Source organism: Nyctereutes procyonoides, unplaced genomic scaffold, assembly GCF_905146905.1.
Source record: "Nyctereutes procyonoides isolate TBG_1078 unplaced genomic scaffold, NYPRO_anot_genome, whole genome shotgun sequence".
NCBI classification, from domain to species: domain Eukaryota; kingdom Metazoa; phylum Chordata; class Mammalia; order Carnivora; family Canidae; genus Nyctereutes; species Nyctereutes procyonoides.
The window spans coordinates 12,131,732-12,156,989 of record NW_026575024.1 but is presented as its reverse complement, the minus strand read 5'-3'; the positions used below and the strand labels follow the sequence as shown (position 1 = coordinate 12,156,989).

General features: G+C 45.2%; 1 protein-coding gene across 4 annotated transcripts in view; it reads left to right on the top strand.

Moving 5' to 3' along the window:
• The first annotated feature begins 9,937 nt into the window (after window positions 1-9,937).
• Window positions 9,938-25,258, top strand: part of CSE1L (chromosome segregation 1 like) — a 45,770-nt gene continuing 30,449 nt past the window's right edge. The window contains exons 1-3 of one of the 4 annotated variants that reach the window (XM_055301526.1): window positions 9,939-10,062; window positions 12,377-12,615; window positions 23,549-23,644. In XM_055301526.1, coding sequence (XP_055157501.1) covers window positions 12,603-12,615; window positions 23,549-23,644 — 109 coding nt within the window. In that variant the 5' untranslated portion in view covers window positions 9,939-10,062; window positions 12,377-12,602. Of the gene's footprint in view, window positions 10,063-10,604; window positions 10,757-12,376; window positions 12,616-19,936; window positions 20,472-23,548; window positions 23,645-25,258 lie in introns of those variants that run through there. The other 3 variants (XM_055301530.1, XM_055301541.1, XM_055301536.1) reach the window with 3 other exon arrangements.

The window sequence follows — 25,258 nt, the reverse complement described above, 5'->3', positions numbered from 1 at the left end:
GGGCAGCCCCAGTGGCTCAGAGGTTTAGCACCGCCTACAGCCCAGGGCGTGATCCTAGAGGCCCAGGATCGAGTCCCACGAGTTCCACATTGGGCTCCCTGCATGGAGCCTCCTTCTCCCTGTGCCAGTGTCTCTGCCTCTCTCTCTCTCTCTCCTCTCTGTGTATTCTCATGAATAAATAAATAAAATCTTTAAAAAAAAATACCAAGCACCATTCTGTAGGAGAGGCCAGTGGACAGATCACAGAAACTGGAATGAAGAACTCTTTGTACAGAGGATGTGTGCTTTCTGCCCCTTTTTTGGGCATCAGCAATAAGCAGGCTATATTAATGTCACTTTTTAAAGAAGTAGCATTCACTGATGGTTTCCTGCCCTGCAGATTCCTTACTAAGTGCTTTGCATACAGGAAGTCCTTTAAACTTCACAACTGTATGAAATAGCAGAATCAGACCTGTCTTCTTAAGTGTATTTACTTATTTATGTATTTATTCATTTTAGTGATCTCTACACCCAACACAGGGCTTGAACCTACAACCCTGAGATCAAGTCGCATGCTTCCCCGACTAAGCAAGCCAGGTGCCCCTCACCCATGTTTGTTTTTTTTATGATACTGTATTTTTTTTAAAGATTTTGTTTATTCATGAGAGACACAAAGGCAGAGACACAGGCAGAGGGAGAAGCAGGCTCCATATGGGGCGCCCTATATGGGATTTGATCCCGGACCCCAGGATCACGACCAAGACAAAGGCAGAGGCTCAACCACTGAGTCAGCCAGGTGCCCCCTCACCCATTTTTAAATGAGGATACTGAGGCCCAGAGATGACCAGTGAGGCTGTGTACCTGGATCACATAGCTGGGAAGCAGCAGAGCTGGGACACAGATGCACTCACTCACTGTCCTACCAACCACACTGACTTACTGTCACTAGTTCATCTGGGGGGGAGGGGTGGGGAAATGAAGTGGGGCATCCAGCAGAACACAGTCCTGGTCCCTGAAGAGCTTCTATTCCAAAGCCCCTGTGTGCAAGTTGAACTGCCTGGGTTTTGCTGCAAACACCTGCGTTAGAAACAATCTTTACCAGCTCTCTTAGATGAGCATTTGTGGGGCCATATCTCAGGCCCTTTCATGCCTACCTACCATGGACATTCAGAAGACAGGGAAAGGAAGCACAACTAGCAGAGAGACAAGGTGAGAGGAAGTGAGCAGATGTTAAGGTGGGGCCAGCAGCCCTGAGAGGTTTCTTGCTCTGGTCTCATCTCTTTCCCACCAACTCATAAACTGCCTTCATTTTTTTCCACTAAATATTACCTCCCTGGCACTTGGGTGGCTCAGTCAGTTAACATTGGACTCTTGGTTGTGGCTCCAGCCATGACTTCAGGGTCGTGGGATCAAGCCCCCCCATCAGGTTCTGCACTCTGCATGGATCTGCTTGACCCTCTCCCTGTATCCCTCCCCCTGTGCACACATGCACACACTATCTCAAATAAATAAAATCTTAAATATATTACACACCTCCAAATTTCTAATACCAACTCATGACTTACTTGATTTTCATACTTGCTCCTTCCTCAGTATCCTTGCCCTCACTGCTCTGTCTACCTGGAAGGCTTTTTTTTCCTCTAGATTGCTCCGTAGCTGGTTCCTCCTCCTCCTGGGTTCAACCCAGTGGGGAACTCCTCAATTGCCTCCTTCCTGTCCTCAGAACTACCCACCGCCATCTGCAGGGATGTGTTCGAAATCTGTCTCTCCCACCCCTGGAATTCAAGGGTGCGAGCCAGGCAGGAACCTGGCTGTTTTGGCAGATAGTCTCACCTGCTAGAGCACAGTAAACAGAAGCATAGTAGGTAGGCACTCAATAAAATTTTGGTGACAGTATGGGCATTTTTTTCATGGAAGTTCTAGGATGCTCACAGGACAGTTCACAAATATCAGGAGAATCAGGTCATTTCCTTTGCTTTCTTGGGTTGTTGGCATTCCACTGTCCATTTGCCTGGTTCAGCTTGAAGAGGAAGCTATACCCCATCCAAAGACTCGCTTCCTCTCCACACCTGCTATGATGGAGATCAGCCACAGGCACTGCTTCCCTCTGAGTCCTGGAAGGTGCTCAGTCTTTGGAGTTGAGGACAAGAGCTCTGGTTTGAAGCTCCATATTCCCTGGACTCCCCCGCTGGTCTCATTTCCTCCTCCCCCTCCACCAAAAGAGGAGAGAAAGAACCTAACCCCTCCTGCCAGGCTTCCCTAATTGATCATTTTATATGCTCTTGCCATTTCAACTCTTGTTTTTCTTTACTGTGACAGCACCTAGCAGCAGATTAATGACAGTAATAATGACCATTTATTGGATTCTGGATGTGCCAGGCATTTGCTCTGCACACATCATGCCCTTAGACAACCATAACCACTGCATAAGGTAGGGACCATTACCATTATCACCCCGCTTTTTATAGAGGATACCTGGGGTTCAGAGAGGTCAGTGAACTTGCTTAAGGCAACAGGGCTACATTCAAAGCCCTGCAGTCTGACTTTGGGGCTTGCCTCTTAAACATTGCCCCCACACCACCTCTTGGTGCTTGAGAGCCATGAGCTTCTATTGCAGTCCCTCACATAGGGAGGGCTGTACTGATCTGCTGGAGAGCAGACCAAAGTAGATCATGTAGGGCAGTGGTCCCCACGAGCAGAGAGCGTAGCACACTGTTGATGTCTGCGGCTCTGGGGCAGAAATGCAAATGTGCGCTCTCATGCAGTAAGTCTGAATATTTAAACGTTATTGGGGCACCTGGGTGATGCAGTCCGTTAAGGATGTAACTCTTGATTTTGGCTCAGGTTGTGATCTCTAGGTCGTTAGATTGAGCCCTGTGTTGGGCTCCACACTCAGCTGTAGAGTCGGCTTGGGATTCTCTCTCACTGTTCTTTTGGCCCTCCTGCTCCTGCTCCTGCTCTCTCTCTCAAATAAATAAATCATTAAAAATAAATAAATACATAAACAAAAAATAGTAAGTGTTTGGGGCACCTGCGTGGCTCAGTCAGTTAAGCATCTGCCTTGGGCTCAGGTCATGATCCCAGGGTCCTAGGATGGAGCCCAACATTGGGCTCTCTACTCAGCAGGGAGCCTTCTCTCTCTCTTTCAAATGAATAAAGGAAATCTAAAAAAAAAAAAAAAAAAAAAAAGTAAGTGTTTGAAAACACATTCCATTCTCCTTCCTTGACAAGTAATACCTTTGCAATACCTGGAAGCCCAGGTTCGAAGGCTGAATTCTGAGGCTCCTCAGAGTTCCAGGTAAGAACACAGCAGCATGGGGAGAATCAGCCTTCGTCCTCGTCACCCTGAGCCTCAACTTGTACCACAAGGCTTCGAATGTGTGCGTGGATATGCAGCTCTGTCCAAACCCCCTGCCTACACATTTGTCCCCAAGTCACACAGCCAGTTTAGGGGTGCTCACAGCTGCTGTGTATCTGCTCTCAGGAGTGACCCAGCCAAGAGATTTCCACAGAGCCTGGAAGGGGGCGTGGGGCCAATTAGTGGGGAATTCCAGGGTCCCATGCAACTGGAATGAGGTCTGAAAAGAGGTCATATGGGGCAGCCCTGGTGGCTCAGCGGTTTAGTGCCGCCTTCAGCCCGGAGTGTGATCCTGGAGACCCGGGATCGAGTCCCACGTCGGGTTCCCTGCATGGAGCCTGCTTCTCCCTCTGCCTATGTCTCTGCCTCTCTCTTTCTCTGTCATGAATAAATAAACTTAAAAAAAAAAAGGTGATATGGGTTGTGGGTGAGCATACCCACTGGGCACATGGACCCCTCACCCGTGGGCAGCTGGAGTAGGACCAGAGCCACACCCTCTAAAGCAGAGGGGCCAAGACAAGGATCCAAGGCCTGTCCAGGTCTACAGCAGTACCTTCTGGGAAAATACAGGACAGTGGACAGTAAGAAGACATCAAAAATATATTGCTGCTCATTTCATGGGGTGGGGATAAGAGCTAACATCGTCGCACAGTTACTATTTTTCAGATGCTCTTCCATAGGCCTCATCTTTCCTGGTTCTTCATCCTCCCAGCCACCCTGAGAGGCAAATTACTATTACTATCATACTGCAGAGATTAGCCAGCTCAGTTATAAGTAACTTGCCCAGTGTCACACAGATGCCATGAAGGTCTTGACCCAGGTAATCAAGTCCATGCTCTTTTATCTTTTTTTTCTAAGATTTTATTTATTTATTTGAGAGAGAGAGAGTGAGGAAGAGAAAGAGTTTACAAGTGGGGGGAGGGGCAGAGGGAGAAGCAGACTCCTTGTTTTTTTTATATACTTTTATTTTTTATTTTTTAAAGATTTTATTTATTCATTCATGAGAGACACAGACAGAAAGAGAGGCAGAGACACAGGCAGAGGGAGAAGCAGGCTCCATGCAGGAAGCCTGATGTGGGACTCGATCCCAGGATTCCAGGATCATGACCTGAGCCAAAGGCAGATGCTCAGCCGCTGAGCCACCCAGGGATCCCCAGAAGCAGACTCCTTGAAGAGCAGGGAGCCCAACGCAGGGTTCAATCCCAGGATCCTGAGATCATGACCTGAGCCAAAGGCAGACACTTAAATGACTGAGCCACCCAGGCACCAACATGCTCTTAACTAGTATGATATAACAAGATCAAAGATGAGTGATAGTAAAGCTCTGGTAAAAGATGTGTCCAGATATGTCGATTTTTTTTAAAGATCTTATTTATTCATGAGAGACAAACACAGGGAGAGAGAGAGAGAGAGAGAGAGAGAGAGGCAGAGACACAGGTAGAGGTGGGACTCGATCCCGGGTCTCCAGGATCACGTCCTGGGTTGAAGCCCGCGCTAAATCACTGAGCCACCCAGGCTGCCCCAGATATGTCGATTCTATCTCAATAAAACAGGGAGGATAAAAAGATATGCCAGGAAACTGTTAACCAAAAGAGGGATGCCTGGGTGGTTCAGTGGTTGAGCATCTGCCTTCAGCTCAGGGTGTGATTCCAGGGTCCTGAGATCGAGTCCCACATCAGGCTCCCTGCAGGAAGACTGCTTTTCCCTCTGCTTCTGTCTCTGCCTCTGTCTCTGTCTCTCATGAATAAATAAATAAAATCTTAAAAAAAAAAAAAAAAAAAAAAGGCTGGGTAGCCTGGGTGGCTCAGAGGTTTAGCGCCACCTTCAGCCCAGGGCCTGATCCTGGAGACCTGGGATCAAGTCCCATGTCACGCTCCCTGCATGGAGCCCGCTTCTCCCTCTGCCTGTGTGTGTGTCTCTTTCTGTGTCTCTCATGAATTTATTTATTCATATTCATGAGAGACACAGAGAGAGAGAGAGAGGCAGAGACACAGGCAGAGGGAGAAGCAGGCTCCACACAGGGAGCCCGACGTGGGACTCGATCCCTGGTCTCCAGGGTCATGCCCTGGACTGAAGGTGGCGCTAATTGCTGAGCCACCCAGGCTGCCCATTAATGAAATCTTAAAAAAAAAAAAAAAAAAAAAAAAAGACAACGGAGTACACTTTAACAATGACAAAGCCAGGGCAGCCCCGGTGGCTCAGCGGTTTAGTTCCGCCTTCAGCCCAGGGCCTGATTCTGGAGACCAGGGATCAAGTCCCATATCGGGCTCCGTGCGTGGAGCCTGCTTCTACCTCTGCCTGTGTCTCTGCCTCCCTCCCCCCTCGTATCTCTCACTAATAAATAAATTTAAAAAAATGACAAAGCCAGAATCATGGTGGGAGAGACTAACATGCCTCTCAGAGAACATCTGATAAAACAAAAGGACACAGAGAACATAATATATTACCTATAGTGAATGTCCTAATTGGCCAATGACCAAATCCTCTCAGTTTGTACCCTGTGAATTTTTCACCATGTGCACATTAGCAGGTGTAACAAACTTGGGAGTATGTGTACGTAATGGGGTAGAGGTAGGGTGAGGGGTAGGGATTCCCAAGGGAGTCTTCATGTATCACCCATGGAGACTAGAGGACACATGAACCTCTCTGCAACCCTCACCTGCATGGTTCTTCTGGCAGCTGCAAAAGGTGAGGAGAGTGGGCACCACTAGGGCTATGTCCAGAGACATGGTAACCCTGGCACATTTCAAGACTTCCTGCAGAAGCCGGCAGAGATGCGAGACATACACGTGATGCCAGCCAGCCTCCTTCATGATTAGCTCTCAGAGATGGAAAACTGTTAAATCATCAGGGTTGTTCTCATCAGGATCTCACCAGAAAATCTTTGTCCAGGAAAGCAGATTAGTACAACTGATTACTTATACTATTGCTGCAATGGTAAAAGTACATCTTTTCTACCAATGTCCTAATAACTTATACCTTTCTCAGTGGACTTTATTTATATAGGGCATTTCATTCAACATTTGTTTTTTTTAAATGTTTTTATTTTTATTCATTTATTTTTTTTAATTTTTTATTTATTTATGATAGTCACACACACACACACACAGAGAGAGAGAGAGAGAGAGAGGCAGAGACATAGGCAGAGGGAAAAGCAGGCTCCATGCACCGGGAGCCTGACGTGGGATTCGATCTGGGGTCTCCAGGATCGCGCCCTGGGCCAAAGGCAGGCACTAAACCGCTGCACCACCCAGGGATCCCTTCATTCAACATTTGAATAAAACAAATACATATTGAACAGGTACTATTTGCTAGGTGCTGGGAGGACAGCTATAAATGAGATAGATAAGGTGGTTGTTCTAATAGAGTCCTTAAACTGATGGTGAGAGGAACAATTAACAAAGACAATTGCAAAAAGTGATAAATGCTGCGAAGAAAACAGAATGATATATTGAGGCTGAGGTTGCCATATAAAACAAGACACCCAAATATGAATTTCAGATAAACAATGTGTTATTGTATAAGTATGTCCCATGCAATATTTATACTAAAAAATCATGCACTGCTTTTTTGAGATTCCCATTGATCTGTGTGTCTTGTATTTTACTTGTTAAATCTGGCAAATCTAGGGGATCCCTGGGTGGCTCAGCGGTTTAGCACCTGCCTTTGGCCCAGGGTGCGATCCTGGAGACCCGGGATCTAGTCCCGCGTTGGGTTCCTGGCATGGAGCCTGCTTCTCCCTCCTCCTGTGTCTCTGCCCCTCTCTCTCTGTCTCTCTCTGTCATAAATAAATAAATCTTAAAAAAAATAAATCTGGGAAATCTAAATGTTGAGTTATTGGGCGTGGAGAATGGGCAATTTCAGACAGGGTGGAAGGCCTCTCTGAAGAAGCCACATTTGAGCTAGAACCTGAACGCACAGAGGGAGCCAGTTATTCAGGAGTCTACAGGAGCATTCCAGGCAGAGGCAAGAGCAAGTACAAACACTCTGAGATGGGAATAAGCTTGGAGCTCAGAACAGAAAGGAAGGCAAGGTGGGTAAGTTGAGTGAGGGTGGAAAGTGGAGAGAGGAAAGTAATGAGGTCAGACAGGTTGGCAGGGGCCAGATCTTGCAGGGTTTGTGTGCTGTGATAAGTGATGTTGAATAGTTTGAATAATTTTTTTAGTTTGAATAATTTTACAAAAAACTTACATCCATGACCCTTTTGCTTAAACAGAGCAATTTTTGCATTTTATCTCCAGGATTGCTTTTACATGTTCATAGCCAGGGTGCTGTCAAAGATAAATAAAGCCAGACATTGTTAAAGCAGTAAAAACAGATTTTATTCAGAAATTACTCACAGTAGGGGAGAGAGTTGATTCCGACTGTACAGAGATGATTGGGCATTTTTATTTTTTAAGATTTTATTTTGGGGCAGCCCGGTGGCTCAGTGGTTTAGCGCCGCCTTCATTCCAGGGCCTGATCCTAGAGTTCTGGGATCAAGTCCCACATCGGGCTCCCTGCATGGAGCCTGCTTCTCCCTCTGTGTCTCTGCCTCTCTCTCTCTCTGTGTGTCTCTCATAAATAAAATCTTTAAAAAAAATAAAAAATAATAAAAAAAATTTATTTTGAGGAGAGAGATCAGGCACATGAGTGGCAAAGAGAGAGAATCTCAAGCAGACTCCCCTCTGAGCGTGAAGCTGGGCCAGGACCCATGAGAGCGTGACCTGAGCCGAAATCAAGAGTCGAGGTTTAACCAACTGGGCCACCCAGGTGCCCCTGATTGGTCATTTTATTTTTTAAAACGATTTTCTTGATGTATTCACAAGAGCTCTGAAATAGCTGGGCCTGCTGGTGGCAGAACTGAGGGCTGGGATTTCCCTAAATCCTCATTGCTTCCTGTCATTGTCACATGCCATGGATCATAAGATCCTACAGGCTCTACCTCTACAGTATATCCTGACACTGTCCACTTGTCTGCATATGTGCTGCAGTAAGAGATGATTAAACTTGAACGTGGCTTCTAGCAGCATAAGGCCGTGACCCGAGGATGACCCCAGTGTCCCCCACCCTCAACACACACACACATACACACACATACACTCACACGCACTTGTGACTGCTTGAAAAAGCTCAGTGTTGCCAGGAAAACTTACTGTTTGCTCTAGCCAACACCTGAGGATACCTCCCTTTCTTAGAGCATTTACTAAAAAGGGCTTACAATTGTGAATCCTTCTTCTATCCCTTTGACATGTGTATGTATCTTTCCCAACGACTAGAAAGACACTCCTTTGAAACATAATCATCAGGGGCACCTGGGTGGCTTAGTCTGTATTCAAGTCAGCCTTTTTTCCCTCTTGGGTCATTATCTCTGGGTCTTGGGATCAAGCCGCCCCCCTCCCCCCCCCCCCCCCCCGCTCAGCAGGGAGTCTGCTTCTTCCTCTGCCTCTCCTTTTGTGCTCACTCTTGCTCTCTCAAATAAAAAAAAATCTTTAAAAAATATATATTTAAAAAATATATATATATATATATATAAAATCATCAGGAAGGTGAGGCCTATTTCTCAGTGCCCCTGTGTGGGAGGATGGGAGCCTAACCTTGATAATTCCCAGCTAGCAGACATAGCTAGCCAGATAACATTTACACTGACCAATGCTTTAAGTTTTCACCTGGCCATCACTCACTCCCCACCTGTCTCATTCTCCTTTAAAATGACCAATCAGGGGACCCCTGGGTGGCTCAGCAGTTTGGCGCCTGCCTTCTGCCCAGGGTGTGATCCTGGAGACCCAGGATTGAGTCCCGCATCGGGCTCCCCGCCTGAAGCCTGCTTCTCCCTCTGCCTGTGTCTCTGCCTCCTTCTCTCTCATGAATAAATAAATAAAATCTGTTGTTTTTTTCTTTTTTTTTTGAATGTAGATTTGGTGACCATCCTGTAATGGATGCACATGAGACTGTGTGTAACCAGGGCTCGGGAGGCTGGCATCATCTAACCCGCCCAGGCCTAACTTCATCTGCGTCTCTGCACCGCATCGAGCCCCCGCCCAGCTCGCTCCCGCCTAGAGCCTCCTCTTGCACAGCTTTTCAGGGGGGATCTGGACACAGCTGTCTCCTTGTTGGAATTCCGGTCAAGTGTCACTTTTCAGAGGTCTTCTCTGGCCGACCAAGCACCTTCCGAGTCGCTGATGCTGTCGTATCATCCCGTCTTAAATTTTCGTGACGTAGCGCTTATCAAGATCGGAGAGGATTTCGTTCATTCCGCCTCCCCCTCTAAAACCTGCGCCCCGCGAGGGGCAGAGGGTTCTCCTCGGTCTGCAGGGCTGTGGACCTGACTTGCAGCAGCTCGTCCCGCAGTTCTAGAAGGACCCGCTACGTCCGTCCGTCCCCGGGGCCTGACAGCAGACTAGGTCGCACTCCGGCGGCCACGCGCTGAACCCACTTCTGTCCCCAGGAAAACCGGGGACGGTGCTGTCCGCGGCGGCGGACTGAGCCAAGGCGCGTCGACGCTCGTGACGTCAGCGCACACACACAGAGCCGGTCGCGATTGGCCAGTCGAGCTTGGGTGGGGCCTGAGCGCTCCTGGCCCCGCCCCCCGCCTCTGCCCCGCTCACGCATGCGCCCGGGCCGCAGCCTCGCCGCCGCGCCATTTTGCCGGGGTTTGAATGTGAGGCGGAGCGGCAGCAGGGGTGGGTAGTGCCGGTTACACCTCGCGGCTGAGATTCCCTTCTCCGTTCCCGTATCCTCAAGAGGTGAGGCGCGGGGGCGTGCACGGCCTGGCAGGGTGGCCTCTTGGGACCCCGCCGGGGGAGGGATGCGGCGCTTGTGACACTTCCGAGCTCTGGGAAGCAAGGACCGCGCCTCTGGGCCGGAGCGGAATGTGGGCCGGTGCTTCGGGCGGCGCCCTGGGGCGAGGTCTTTGCCTGCGTGGGCGGGTCTCGCCTCCCCTGGCGGCGTCTCCGGGCTCGCCCTCAGCCCGGACGGCCCCGGGGCCTGTGAGGGGCGAGGGCCCCCTGAGGTGCGGCCTAACGCGAGCCGCCCGAGCGCCCGCCCCTTCCCCTCGAGCGCCGTGCTGATTGGCCGCGCCGCCGCCGGGCCGCTCGGGAAGGCCGCCTCTCATTGGTCGCGCCCTCGCGTCCGTCCTGGTCGCGCCCGGCCGCCCGCAACGTGAGCGGAGTGCGGCGGCGAGGCCTGTCCGGCCCGGCTGCGGAACCCCGGCCGGCCGCCGCCCAGACGGCCTCGCCCCCGGCCCCCGGCCCCCGGCCCCGCGTTGTGGTTGAGAAGGGCGAGCTTTAACCTCCGTGCGCTCCGGTCTCCGCGGCTGTAAATGGGCATCGTGATCTCACCCTGCTGAGCCGTCTGAGGACTGCGTTGTGATCCATGCACCTGCCCGGGAATGGAGGGTCTCGCTCTCGGGGGAGACGCGGGAGCGTGGTAGTGCGGAGCGTGAGCTTTGGAATTAGAAGGCCTGGGGTCGCTCCAGGGTTGGCCTCTCCCCAGGAGGGCAGTTTAGGGCGAGTCGGTGCATCCCTCGGGGTCTCCCCTTTTCCTTACCCGCAGGGTGGGGTTGAAAACAGCGCCTCGCGGGTGGGCGTGAGGGGCCACGGGGTCGCGACCGTGGTTTACATAGTGCCCGCCTCTTCTCCTGTAACCATACCGCTGACTCTGTTTTCTTAGATGCTCCAAGCCCCTGCCCGCCATGGAGCGTTTGGACGTACCTTTCGTTTGCTTGGGAATTACCAGCATCAGAGCTTTGCGAGGCTGGCTCCCCGTCCTTTAGGTTTCACGCCCTTTAAACCTTCTTTGACCAACTTCTCTGAGGAACTTTTTTGTTTCAGCTTTTTACTTAATTGCATTTATCACTCACTGGAGTTGGAGTTGTTCCTGGTCTTCCTCGGCCGCTGGGTTGTAAACTGCTAGAGCAAGGACCTGGCCTGTCTTGTTTCCTGCTGTATTCTGGGGATGAGTGCTTACACGTGGTAGTTGCACAAATGCTGTTACTCCCTGGGGGCGCCGAAGGAGAACTTATTACTCTTGGATGCCACCTGTGTTCTTTTCTCCTCCCCTGACTCCCCTCCCCATCCTTGGATTTTTTTTTTTTTTTTTTTTTTTTTTACCTGCCTGTGTGTCTCCACTTTCTGCATAATTTCTGGGACTCTTGATTTACCTTGTTCCCCCCAAGACACTTTGACTTCTATCAATGTAAGGGCGTTTTCTCTTCCCATCTGGTTACTTTGATTTCTGCTATTTGGGGGTTGGCACAGAGGGTTTCCTATACAGGATCATATGGGTCTGAGAACAGTGCTCTAGCTTTGGAATTAATTTGTTCCTTCATTCACTTAATAATTATAGAGCATCCACTTAATCTCTGGGAGTACAGGGAAGAAATAAAAATGGACAAGGTCCTTTCTCTTGGGGAGCTTAAATGCTAGTGGGAGAAAGAAACAGGGATACGAATAAATGAATTAGATAATTTCAGATAGTGACTGACAAGTGAAAGAGTGATGTGAGAGATGAAAAGGGCTTCTCTGGGGGGCGGCACCTGGGTGGCTCAGTCAGTTAAGGGTTCAACTCTTGATTTTGGCTCAGGTCATGATCTCAGGGTTGTGAGCCCCTGTGTTGGACTCTATGTTGGTTGCAGAGTTTGCTTAGGATTCTCTGCCCCTCCTCATCTTCCCACCCTCCCCCATCTCTTAAAAGAAAAAGGCGGCTTCTCTGGAGAGATGTCATTCGAGCTGAGATTAGCCATGGAAAGGTGAGGGGACAGCATTCCAGGCAGAGGGAATAGAAAATACAAAAGCTTGAGGACAGGAACAAACTTAGAATACTGGAGGAAAATCCAGTTTGCTACAGTAGCACATGAAGAAAGGAAAGGTATGCAGGGGCCAGATCATATAGGGGTTTGTAGACAATATTCAGTTGGGATTTGATTCTAAGTCGTCTGTTCCTGTGATTAGAAAGCAGCGGGGGGCGGGAGGGGCAAGAAAGGGTGGAGGTGTTGGGTATGTTTTTGATATGTGTGTGCCAGATAGTTTTCATTCATTGGATCTCTTTCCCTTTCCCCAGATGTAAGGACTCAGGAATGGTTCTCTAATGTGGAGGAAATATCTAAGGAAAAGGCACAGATCTTGGATCAGCTTATGTCACAGATGTCTGTGAGATGGCCTTGGAAAGCAGAGCTTTTATTCCAAAAGTCTTCATCCATAACTGAGGGCCTATGGGAAGAGGCTAGACTTAGGTCCAGCCATTCATTCAACAAGAAGAACTTGGAATTTAGATAAGTCTCTCATCAATGATTTATTGTGGTACATTTGTTTTCTTTTTTTAACTGAATTGGTAGAGATTTCCAAAGATCTGTGGAAAAAGTAGAGTATCACCCCTCCTATAAATGCAAAAGAATGAATTTCCCATTTCTAGTTTGAATCTTTATTTTAAAATGAATGACACTTTCTACATTTACATATTGCTAAATTTTAAAAAGTCCTAGTACTTTCACCAGTGGCCAGATTAGCTTAGTTATTATTTTTTAAAGATTTTATTTTATTTTTTTTTAATATTTTTTTTGAATTTTTATTTATTTACGATAGGCACACAGTGAGAGAGGCAGAGACACAGGCAGAGGGAGAAGCAGGCTCCATGCACCGGGAGCCCGATGTGGGATTCGATCCCGGGTCTCCAGGATCGCGCCCTGGGCCAAAGGCAGGCGCCAAACCGCTGCGCCACCCAGGGATCCCAAAGATTTTATTTATTCATAGAGACACAGAGAGAGGCAGAGACACAGGCAGAGGGAGAAGCAGGCTCCATGCAGGGAGCCCGATGCGGGACTGGATCCCGGGACTGGATCCCGGGTCTCCAGGATCACACTCTGGGCTGAAGGCGGCCCTAAACTACTGAGCCACCTGGGCTGCCCCAAGTTAGTTAATTAGATCTTGATTTTGCCCATATATTGTGAAAACCTGTGGAGTATTCTCTGTAGTTACCTAATTTGTCATGCTTTCCCAAGTCAAGGCTAAGCTTACAGATTTTTTTTTTTTTTTTAGATTTTATTTTTTAAGAAAGAAAGTGCATAAACATGAATTGGGGGAGGGGGAGAGGAAGAAGCAGATTCCCTCCTGACCCAGGGAGCCCGAGGAGGGGCTGCGTCCCAGGACTCTGAGATGACCTGAACTAAAGGCAGATGCTTAACCAGCTGGTCCACCTCGGTACCTCCCCCACTTTTTTCTTTTTTAATATTTTATTTAATTATTCATGAGAGAGAGAGAGAGAGAGAGAGAGAGAGAGAGAGAGAGAGAGAGAGAGAGAGAGGCAGAGGGAGAAGCCAGCTCCATGCAGGGAACCCAACGTGGGACTCCATCCCCGGTCTCTAGGATCAGGCCCTGGGCTAAAGGTGGCGAAACTGCTGAGCCACCCAGGCTGCCCCTTTTTTCTTTGTATTTTGTTTTTTTAAATATTTTATTGATTTATTCATGAGAGACACAGAGAGAGAGAGAGAGAGGCAGAGACACAGGCAGAGGGAGAAGCAGGCTTCCATGCAGGGAGGCTGATGGGGACTCGATCCTAGGTCTCCAGGATCTCGCCCTGGGCCAAAGGTGGCGCAAAACAGCTGAGCGACCCAGGCTGCCCCTCCTTTTTCTTTTTTAACTTAAAAACAGTCCTACATTAGTACCTCAACTTTGTCATTTTAGGGTCATTCTATCATGTGGTCTTAGAATCCGTTGTCTCCACTTCCTGTTTGTCACAGAGCAGATGTGTAGAATGATAAAAATGTTTTTGATGGAAAAAATCAATAAAGGGAGTGCAGCATTTGAAAGTAGTACAAGAAATAAGTAGTAGGTACCTATCACTATTGTAAAGGTCTAAGGAGATTGAAGTGAGCAAAACACAAAGCCCGTACTCTAGAACTTACGAGTCTAGTGGCAAGAAAAGCACAGTAAACAAGAATGGAAAGTAATATGCCTTATAAATTTTGGAAATTTGGAACTTGGAAAAATAGAGTAAGGGAATGAAAAGTGACTGAGGTGGGTTCTCTTTAGATAGGATGGTTCAGGAAGGGATCTCTGAAAAGAGATGACCTTGGAAAGAGACCTGAATGAAATGGGCAGTGAGCCATTCAGCTCTGGAGGCAGAGCTGTTCAGGCAGGTGGGACACTAAGTGCAAAGCACTGAAACGAAAGTATAAGCAGAAAGTAATAAGCACTGGCATATACGAACAGTAACAGGATAAATTTCAAATTCGGTTCTTTCTTGAAACACTTGAATGAACAGAAGTTAATTATGGTCGGTAAGTTGTTATTTGTTTATCTTACAGATGTAACTGAGTTCCCATGTTAGGGCTCCTCATAACTGATCCTCAGAGAATAGTCTTTAATACACCCTGGGAACTCCTGTTTTAGCTAGTTGACTGACATATTGACTTATCCCTTAGTTCATTCAACAAATGCTTGCTGAGTATCTACGTGTGCTAGGCAATGATAAAATCCTTGGCTTACAGAGATAAGACATACAATGTCCTTGCCCTAAGGAGCTTACAATAAGGATAACAAGTATATCAAAGATATTTTACATGCTAGTTACTGCTATTAATAGTGTAATGAGAATAAATGAGAGTGGTGGAAGGCCTTTTTGAGTTCACAGTGGGCTAACAGCTGAATGATACCCAATATCAAATTAGAAGGAAGAGCATTATTACAGCCATGGATACTGTCTTGGTTGGTTCACACAACAGAGGGAAGGGTTTTGTGGCTTGAACTTACAGCCAAAAAGAAGCCAAAGGAAGATAAATGATGTTGACAGGTGCCCAGTTGCATAGGACTCTGCCATGGTAGAGTTTGGAATTTTTTTTTTTTATGATTTATTTTAGAGCATGTGTGTGGGCTCACGAGCTTACACATGTGGGGGGTAGGGGACAGAGGGAGAGAATCTTAAGCAGACTCTCCTCTGTGGAACCTGATTTGGGGCTCACTCTTACAACCCATGAGATCATGACTTGAGCCCAAATCACAAGTTGGTTGCTGAACCAGCTGAGCCACCCAGGTGCCCCAGGAGTTTGGTTTTGTAATAGAAATAATTATGAGGACTATAGGAGATTTTGGCAGAGGTATGTATAGTGCTTTAAGAACATAATGAAGAAAGTTAGTGGGGGTTGCGTGGATGGCTCAGTTGAGTGGTTGGCTCTTGATTTCTGCTCCTAATGATCTCAGGGTCCTGGGGTAAGCCATGTGTGGGCCTCCAAGCTCAGTAAGGAATCTGCTTGAGAATTCTCACTTTCCCTCTCTCTTTGCCCCATCCCCTACTTGCACACATGTGTACTCTCACCCTAAAATAAATCTTAAAAGAGGTGGGGGGACACCTGGGTTTCTCAGCGGTTAAGCCTCTGCCTTCAGCTTAGGACATGATCCTGGAGTCCTGGGATCAAGTCCCACGTCGGGCTCCCTGCATGGAGTCTGCTTCTCCCTCTCCCTGTGTCTCTGCCTCTCTCTATGTGTCTCTAATGAATAAATAAAATCTTTTTTTTTTTTTTTTTTTTTAAATTTTTATTTACTTATGATAGTCACAGAGAGAGAGAGAGAAGCAGAGACACAGGCGGAGGGAGAAGCAGACTCCGTGCACCGGGAGCCCGATGTGGGATTCGATCCCGGGTCTCCAGGATCGCGCCCTGGGCTAAAGGCAGGCGCCAAACCGCTGCGCCACCCAGGGATCCCTGAATAAATAAAATCTTAAAAAAAAAAAAAAAAATGGGGCAGCCTGGGTGGCTCAGCGGTTTAGTGCCACCTGCAGTCCAGGGTGTGATCCCGGAGACCTGGGATCAAGTCCCACGTTGAGTTCCCTGCATGGAGCCTGCTTCTCCCTTTAAAAAAAAAAAAGTTAGTGAAATAGAGAATTACTCTGAGGAGTGTATTAAACTCAACAGTAGGCTCCTGGGTGGCTCAGTAGGTTAAGTGTGGGACTCCTGATCTTGGCTAAGGTCTTGATCTCACTCACGGTTTTGAAATCAAAGCCCTGCTTTGGCTCCAAGCTGGCGATGGAGCCTACTTAAAAAAATAAAGTATATTATTTAAAAAAAAAAATTTCAACAGAATAGATGCAGTTAATCTCTATAATGCTCCCAACACATACGTACACAGTTTCTAACATCCTGCCTTGCATAAATCTCAAAAGGTAGAACAGATTTGTGTGGCAAAGAAAGACAAGGTTATTATTATTTTTTAAGATTTTATTTATTTATTTGTGAGACAGAGAGGCAGAGACAGAGATACAGGCAGAGGGAGAAGCAGGCTCCATGCGGGGACCCCGATGTGGGACTTGATCCCAGGTCTCCAGGATCATGCCCTGGGCCGAAGGCAGGCTCTAAACCGCTGAGCCACCCAGGCTGCCCTGGGTTGTTTTGTTTTGTTTTGTTTTTGTTTTGTTTTGTTTTGTTTTAATAGCTCATATACACTGATGTAAATGATTATGCTTGACAACACCAAACTTTGTCAGATTGAGCATTTCAACACAGAAAGAATAGAAAATGCACTGATTAAATCACAGCTTTCCAAAGTTTTATGTAATAAAGTAGTTCTGTGGCCAAGCAATGGAGGGGTAATTCTGGATTTAAGCAACATTAATCTGAAAACTTAACTGTTTGAGTTCCTGAAGACTCCAAAAGTGGGGGGCGGGGGGGATATAATGTGTAGCATTTTCCAGACTTTTTTTTTTTTTTTTTTTTTTTAAAGACTATATGGTTCAATCAGAGGAGCATCCAACTCTTGATCTCGGGGTTGAGTTTGAGCGCCACGTTGAGTGTGGAGATTATGTAAAAATAAAATCGTATTTTGAAAAAATATTATTTGAGAGATAGCATGAGCAAGAGGAGGAAGAGGGAGAAGCAACCTCCCCGCTGAGTAGAGAGCCCAATGTGGGGCTCTATCCCGGGACTCTGGAATCATGACCCAAGCCAAAGGCAGATGTCCAACCGACTGCCTGTAAAAATAAAATCTTAAAACGATTTAAAAAAATTTCTACATCTGGCATGGGTGTAGAACCCATGATAAACTCCAAGATCAACCGACTGAGCCAACCAGGCATCCCTGCGTTTCCCAAACTTTTAATATAAAACCCAGAAAGGGTAGCCTCCTAATAAATTGTGTCTGGTTGAGTGGGACTTGATATTCATGTCATAGGGTGGTTTGTGCTGGGTCAGAGGAAGTGAATAGATAGGTGGAAGAATCTGGTAAATCAGAATATGGCTTTCGTTATGGTAAAAATGTTTTCCAATTAAAGGAAAAAAGACTAGTAAGGAGAATATGGATAGTTTCAAACAAATAGTCTCCTTAGAAGCTTGTAGTTTCTGGTTGTGGAGGGATATGCTGCACAAGCACAGCATTAGCTATAGCCCGTATCTGTCTTCCTCCTTTCCTCCTTCCTTGGCAAGGTGTCCTTTCTATTACTATCCCTGGTATTGCCACTCTAGTAAAGTCCTTGTCATTTTTATTTCCCCCTGAGAGATAGCCTTGGTTAGTAGGAGAGTAGACCTATAAAGTCAGATTGCTTTGTTTTCTGTTTTTTTTTTAATATTTATTTATTCATCAGAGACACAGAAAGAGGCAGAGACATAGGCAGAGGGAGAAGCAGGCTCCCTGTGAGGAGCCCTATGTGGGACTTGATCCCAGGACCCCAGCATCATGCCCTGAGCCAAAGGCAGATGCTCAACCACTGAGCCACCCAAGCGCCCAGATATGATTTTTATTAATTATGTTACTTGGGGCAAGTTAATCTGAGTTTCCTTGTATGTAAAATGATTACTATATGCAATGATATACATACAAAACATCTGGCATTATTCCCTTCCCCTCATTGAAAAAAAAAGTGTCCAGATACTTGTTCTTCTCGCCTCCACTCTGGAAACCATTACCAGCCCAAAGTTCATATACTCCACTTTAAGTTTTGATCCATTTCAAAAAACTTCAATGACTTCCTATTGTACATTAAATCATGAAACCCTTCATTGAAGTATTGAGGAACCTGTAGGATCTGATCTCAGCCTCCAATACCTCTATTCGCCAAAGGAGCTAATGTACCTTTCCTGTTATTTTGCTCACACTAATTCTTATATAAGATGGGTATCATTCTACTTTGCCTTTCCAATTCTGTGTATTCTTCAAGTTCAGCTAAAGAGAGCCTTTTGGAAATTTTGGCCCACATGCAAATGTAGGTCAAGTAACTCTCTTGTTAACTTCCTAGCAGTTAAGTTACGGTCTGTGATTCATTTGACATCTCAACTCCAGGGGACAAATGTGTTTCAGGGTTTCTTTCTGGGTGCACATACTGTGGATTATGCAGCATTCCCTGTGGGTTGTGGAGTATTACTCTGCAGTCAGACACATTAGTATTTCTTTTTTTTTTTTTTTTTTAAGGTTTTAGTTATGTAATCGAGAGAGAGAGAGACAGATAGAGGCGGAGACACAGGCAGAGGGAGAAGCAGGCTCCATGCAGGGAGCCTGACGTGGGACTCATCCCGGGCTCCAGGATCACGCCCTGGGGTGTAGGCCGTGCTAAACCGCTGAGCCACCTGGGCTGCCCACATTAGCATTTCTTAAGTAAAACAAGTTTATATATTAAGTGAGACACTATAACCTCAGGCAGTTTGGGCCAGGTTTTGATGCCAAATGAGTTTGACACAAACAACTTTCAGGGGTGCTTGGGTAGTTCAGTAGATTAAGCATCTGACACTTGATCTCAGCTCAGGGTCCTGGGTTCAAAGCCCCGAGTTGGGCTCCAGCATGGACTCCAGGTTATAGACTTTTGGATTTCAGAACTGCAGCAAAGGGATTATAGGTCGTAGTTTGCATCGCAGTTGTGTCTTATCTTCTAACTAATATTAATATGTAAGCTCCTTTGAGAGCCTAGCTTTAATTACCTTTGACAGTCATTTAAAAATATAAAATTTTAATAGCTTTGTGATTGGAAATGTGTTACATATATAGATAGTTGTAGGGTATCAGAAAAATCCTAGAATATGAGAACAAAAATGTCCGAATGTTCATCACAGAATTACCACTGTTTACATTTTGGAGTGTATTTTTTAGTTTTTCTACATATTAGGGTATGTATAATTTTTTTAAGATTTTATTTTATTATTTTTTTATATTTTATTTATTTATTCATGAGAGAGAGAGAGAGGCAGAGACACAGGCAGAGGGAGAAGCAGGCTCCATGCAGGGAGCCTGACATGGGACTCGATCCCAGGTCTCTGGGATCGCACCCTGGGCTAAAGGTGGCCTTAAACCTCTGAGCCACCTGGGCTGCCGTTTATTTTATTTTTTAAAAGATTTTATTTATGAAAAACAGAGAGAGATAGGCAGAGACAGGCAGAGAAGCAGGCTCAATGCAGGGAGCCTAATGTGGGACTTGATCCTGGGACTCCAGGATCATGCCCTGGGCCAAAGGCAGGCACTCAACTGCTGAGCCATTCAGGTGTCCCAATTTTGTTTTATTTTTAAGATTTTGTTTATTTATTTGGGAGAGAGCATGAGAGAGAGAGGGAGAGAGCAAGAGAGAGAGAGAGAGAGAGTGTGTGTGTGTGTGTGTGTGTGTGTGTAATAGAGAAGAGAGGGAGAAGCAAACTCCCCTGCTGGGCAGAGAGGCCCGTGCGGGGCTTGATTCCAGGACCCTGAGATCATGATTTTTGAGCTGAAGGCAGATGCCTAACTGAGCTACCCAGGTGCTTTAAGATTTTCTTTTAAAGTAATCTCTGTACCCAATGTTGGGCTTGAGTTTACAACTCCTGAGATCAAGAGTTGCATTCTCTACCGACTGAACTAGCCTGGTGTCCCTAAGTTTTTTCACATAATTTGAATTGTGATGTATTTGACTTTTTCCCACTTAGCTTTTTCACATTTTACAAGAATTATTACATTTTTTTCTTCTTTGTCATAGAAGCCCCAAATTAAGTTTGTGCATGGTTGCCCTGAGAAAGCTACATTTTCCTAGGTTCCCTGGGACTAGTGTGGCTTTGTCCCTAAAAGCAACCTCCTGGGATCTAAGCAGAAGTGCAGTTTTAGTGTGCCTTGGTGGCTCACTTGGTTAAGCCTCCAACTCTTGATTTTGTTTTAGGTCGTGATCTCGGGGTCATGAGGTCAAGGCTTGTTTTCAGCTCGATGCTGGGCATGGAGCATGTAAGGTATAACTTACTGTGAACTCATTTTAAGTGTACTTTTTGGTGAACGTTCACATATTACCATTAGGTTTGGATATGTAACATGAATAATATATATATATGAATAATAATAACATCTGTACTTTATAATATATACTTATTGTGAAATGATCAGAGTAAGTCTAGTTAACATCCATCACTACACATAATTACAGATTCTTTTTGTCATCAGAACTTTTTTTTTAAGGAGGCTGCACACCCAACATGGGGCTTGAATTCATGACCTTGAGATCCAGAGTTGCATAATGACAGTCAGCCAGGTGCCCCGTAATAAAGTATTATTATTTTATTTACTTATTTATTTTTTTTTAGTAATCTCTGTGCCCAAAATGTGGCTCAAACTCACAAGTCCCAAGATCAAGAGTTGCTTGCTCCTCTGACTGAGCCAGCCAGGTGTCCCCTATACTAACTAGAATCACTGTGCTGTACATTGTATCCTCGTGGCTTACTTATTTTATAACTAGAATTTTCTACCTTTTGACTCCTTTCACCCATTCTGTGAATCTCTAATTCCCCACCTTTGGTAGCTGCCAATTGGTTCTTTGTATCTATGAACTCTGATGTATTTTTTTTTGTGTTTGTTTTTATTTTAAATTCTGCATATAAGTATGAACTCATATGGTGTTCACTTAGCATAAGGCTCTCAAGGTCCATCCAGGGGCACATTGCTGGCTCAGTAGAGCATGTGACTCTTGATGTGGGGGTTATGAGTTCAAGCTCCATTTAGGCACGGAGCCTACTTTTTTTATTTTAAATTTTTTTAAAAGATTTTATTTATTCATGAGACACACACACACACACACACAGAGGCAGAGACATAGAGGGAGAAGCAGGCGCCATGCAGGGAGCCTGATGTGGGACTCGATCCCAGGACTCCAGGATCAGGCCCTGGGCCAAAAGCAGGCACTAAACCGCTGAGCCACCCAGGGATCCCCTGGAGCCTACTTTAAAAAAAAAAAAAAGTCCATTTTGTCACAGTTGGCAGGCTTTCCCTTTTTTATGACTCAATAATACTCCATTGTATACACATACCACATTTTCTTTTATCCATTCATCTATTGGTGAACACTTAGGTTATTTCCATGTCTGGGCTTTTGTGAATAATGTTGCAGTGAATATGGTGCAAATACCTTTTTGAGTTAGTGCTTTCATTTCCTTTGGGTAAATACCCAGAAAAGAATTTTTTAAAAAAGGATTTTATTTATTTATTTGGGAGTGTGTGTGCATATGCATTGACAGAGGATTGCGGGGGGGCGGGCAGAGGTGGAGGGAGAGGAACAAGCACGCTCCAAGCTGAGCACAGAGCTGGAGGTGGGGCTGGATCCCATGACCCTGAGGTCATGACCTGAGCCAAAACTAAGAGTCTGGTGCTCAATCACTGAGCCACTCAGGCACTCTCAGAAGTGGAATTTCTGGATCATGTAGTGTAGTTCTATTTTAATTTTTTTGAGGAACCTTCACACAGTTTTCCACAGTGGCTGCACCAATTTACATTCCCACCAACAGTGCACAGGCGTTGCCTTTTCTGTGCGTTCTTGCCAACGTTTGTTATTTTTGATGACAGCCATTCTAACAGGAATGAGGTGAAGTCTCATTGTGGTTTTGATTTGCATTTCCCTGATGGTTAGTGATATTGAGAACCTTTTCATGTACCCGTTGGTCATCTCTATGTCATTTTATTTTATTTATATGAGAGAGAGGCAGAGACACGGCCAGAGGGAGAAGCAGCTCCCTGTGGAGCCTGATGCAGGACTCAATCCCAGGAACTTGGGATCATGACCTGAGCCAAAGGCAGATGCTCAACTACTGAGCCACCCAGGTGCCCCGGCCATCTGTATATCCTGAAAAAATGTCTGTTCAAATCCTCTGGTCATTTTTAAATTTTTTGCATATGTATTTTATTTTTATGCTTTTAAGTTACAGGTTCTAAATATATTTTGGATATTAACCTCTTATCAGATAGATAATCTGCAAATAATTGTTCCCGCTTGGTAAGCCACATTTTTTCTTTTGGAAACCTTTTTTTTTTTTTTTTTTTAAGATTTTATTAGAGCACAAGCAGGGGGAGTGGCAGAGGGAGAAGCAGGCTTCCCACTGGATCCTAGGACCCTAGGATCATGACTTGAGCTAAAGGCAGACACCCAACCAACTGAGCTACCCAGGCGCCTTTGTGTGAATCCATCCATCCATCCATTCATTCATTTTTAAATATTTTATTTATTTATTAATGAGAGACACAGAGAGAAGGCAGAGACATAGGCAGAGGGAGAAGCAGGCTCCCTGCAGGGAGTCTGATGTGGGACTTGATCCCCGAACTCCGGGATCACTCCCTGAGCCTCTGGAATCATTCCCTGAGCCGAAGGCAGAGGCTCAACCACTGAGCCGCACAGGCATCCCCAGATCCTTTTATTTTGATGTAGTCACACTCACTTATCTTTGGTTTTGGTGTCAAAAGTTGCTATTGCTTTTTAATCATAATCACAACTGTCGTATTCTGAGTTCCAAAATTCTCTCCTCAGGTACTAATTCCCAGCATCTGGTTTGTTGTCAGTCCTTGATTGCATGTTGTACACAGATTTATTTCAGTTTCTTTAATCTCAGAACTCTTTATGGGATCCTTATCTACTGCTTAAAATTGTAATTTCTCATGGTGGGCCTTATTAAAAAAAAAAAGTTCCTAGTGAGGTTGTTTTTTTTTTTTTAACCCCTTGTTTGCCCTTTTTTATAGCATTAAATCTGATAAACTTTATGGTAATCTTGGTAAATTCTTCACCTTTGTTTTTCTGTGCCTTTTACTGACTTTGTGGTATGTTTTTGTTTTTGTTTTTTTTCTTCTCAAAATTAGCTCACCCTTGTTTCAGAAAAGCCTCTTATTTTCTGGAACCTTGCTTCAGCTGAGTCAGACTTATAGGACATACCTTAAGACATAACAAATGGATGACTTTCAGAGAGAGTTTTGACCCATAGTATAAAAGTATTCTTTCATGTAAATAATTGTGTACCAATGTGACCAACTTACCAAACGTTATTTTTTCCGTTAGGTTCTATGGCAATGGAGCTCAGTGATGCAAATTTGCAAACGCTAACAGAATACTTAAAGAAAACTCTTGATCCTGATCCTGCCATCAGACGTCCAGGTAAAGAGAATTTTTTTTGTGGTCTGATTTATTCTTTAAGGACAAGTGATGAAAACCTTTGCATCATCTACCTGTATGTGTAAATTTAAAAAAAAGAAAAAATAAATAAAGATTTAACACTTGATTTTTGGGAATATTTTCTTTCTTTTTTTTTTTTAAGATTTTATTTGACAAGAGAGAGCACAAGCAGGAGCGGGGGCGGGGCGGGAACGGCAGAGGGATGGATGGAGAGAAGCAGGCTCCCCACTGAGCAGGGAGCCCGACATGGGGCTCAATCCTAGGACCCTGGGATCATGACCTGTGCCCAAGGCAGATGCTCAACCGACTGAGCCACCAAGGCGATCCTTGGGCATAGTTTCTTTTTCATTTTCTACCTATAAAGTGTTTGGTTGGCTGCTTATGCATAACATACGATGATGTCGGGTGTTTTTGGTTTTTTTTTTTTGAGTAAAGTTGCTTTTACTTGGCCTATTCTAGGATTAAAAAGTACTAATATGTCTAGAAGCTTTGTCCCTTCACCTTTCTAAAAGTCCCCACACCTGCCTGTTTTAGACATATAATAATTAGGGCACAGAGATGAGAATTGCCTAAAAAATGATTAAATGAATTAAACCAGGTAATGAGATGCTGTTTCTTAATCCACATGTTGGGTTTGATTTAATTAATGTATTTTAAGACCTAGGGTTCCTCCCTCCAGTATTTGACCAGTTTCTGTTAGAAACTTAGTGATAGCTTAGAATTGTAAACTCAGATGGCCGCAGGACTCCAATGTAAAGGTAAATGAGGGAGGCAAGTGAAGTAAGGATTGGTAATTTCATGTGATTTATATGCCTTGGCTGCAGGCATTTGTAACTAACTTTGGGGGATTCAAACCACTTTTGGAAGATATTTCCAGCTTTGCTTGAAAAATAAAAGACATTTCTATAAAGTGTCCTCATTTTTAAATGATAGCATCTGACTTCAAAAAACATGAGATACTGTGCAAACCAACCAAACTTTCTTAGGACCATATGTATCTTATGGGTGGATAATCAATTGGTGATTCTCGATTTAAGCCATATTAATCAGTTATCAACCTGCTTCCTTAGAACTCATTAATATGCATGCCGAGAAAGAGGATTTTGGAATGCCCCCACAAAGACACAAGTCACTGTGTGTTTGTTGTAGTTATAGGTTATATATAAGAAATAGACTTATAAACATGTTAATGTATCCATTCTATTCTAGAATAGTGTTTGTGATTTCTGGAAAATTGTGGGGTTTTTTTCCCCCGTTAGTGCTTAAAAAAGTAACATGTTCTTAGAGGAAGTGAAATTAATGGATCTAATCTTCTTAGACTTTCCCAGAAAGCCTCTGCAAACCTTGTCTATTAAAAATTATTTTTAATAATTGTGTCTTTGTAAGGCAAGGATGTTACTGGTTTATTCAGGACACTGTAGGAATAAATTGCTTCTGGAATGAGTTATGAACATAGTGTTTTTCGGGGATTGATATTAGGCTGATTCCATGTTCGAGAAAATGATCTGGAGGTTGAAATGTGTAGTTGATCCAGCTTACAGATAGCACTATGCTCCCTTGGTTATTGAGATGAGACTGGTCCAGATGAACTGGAAG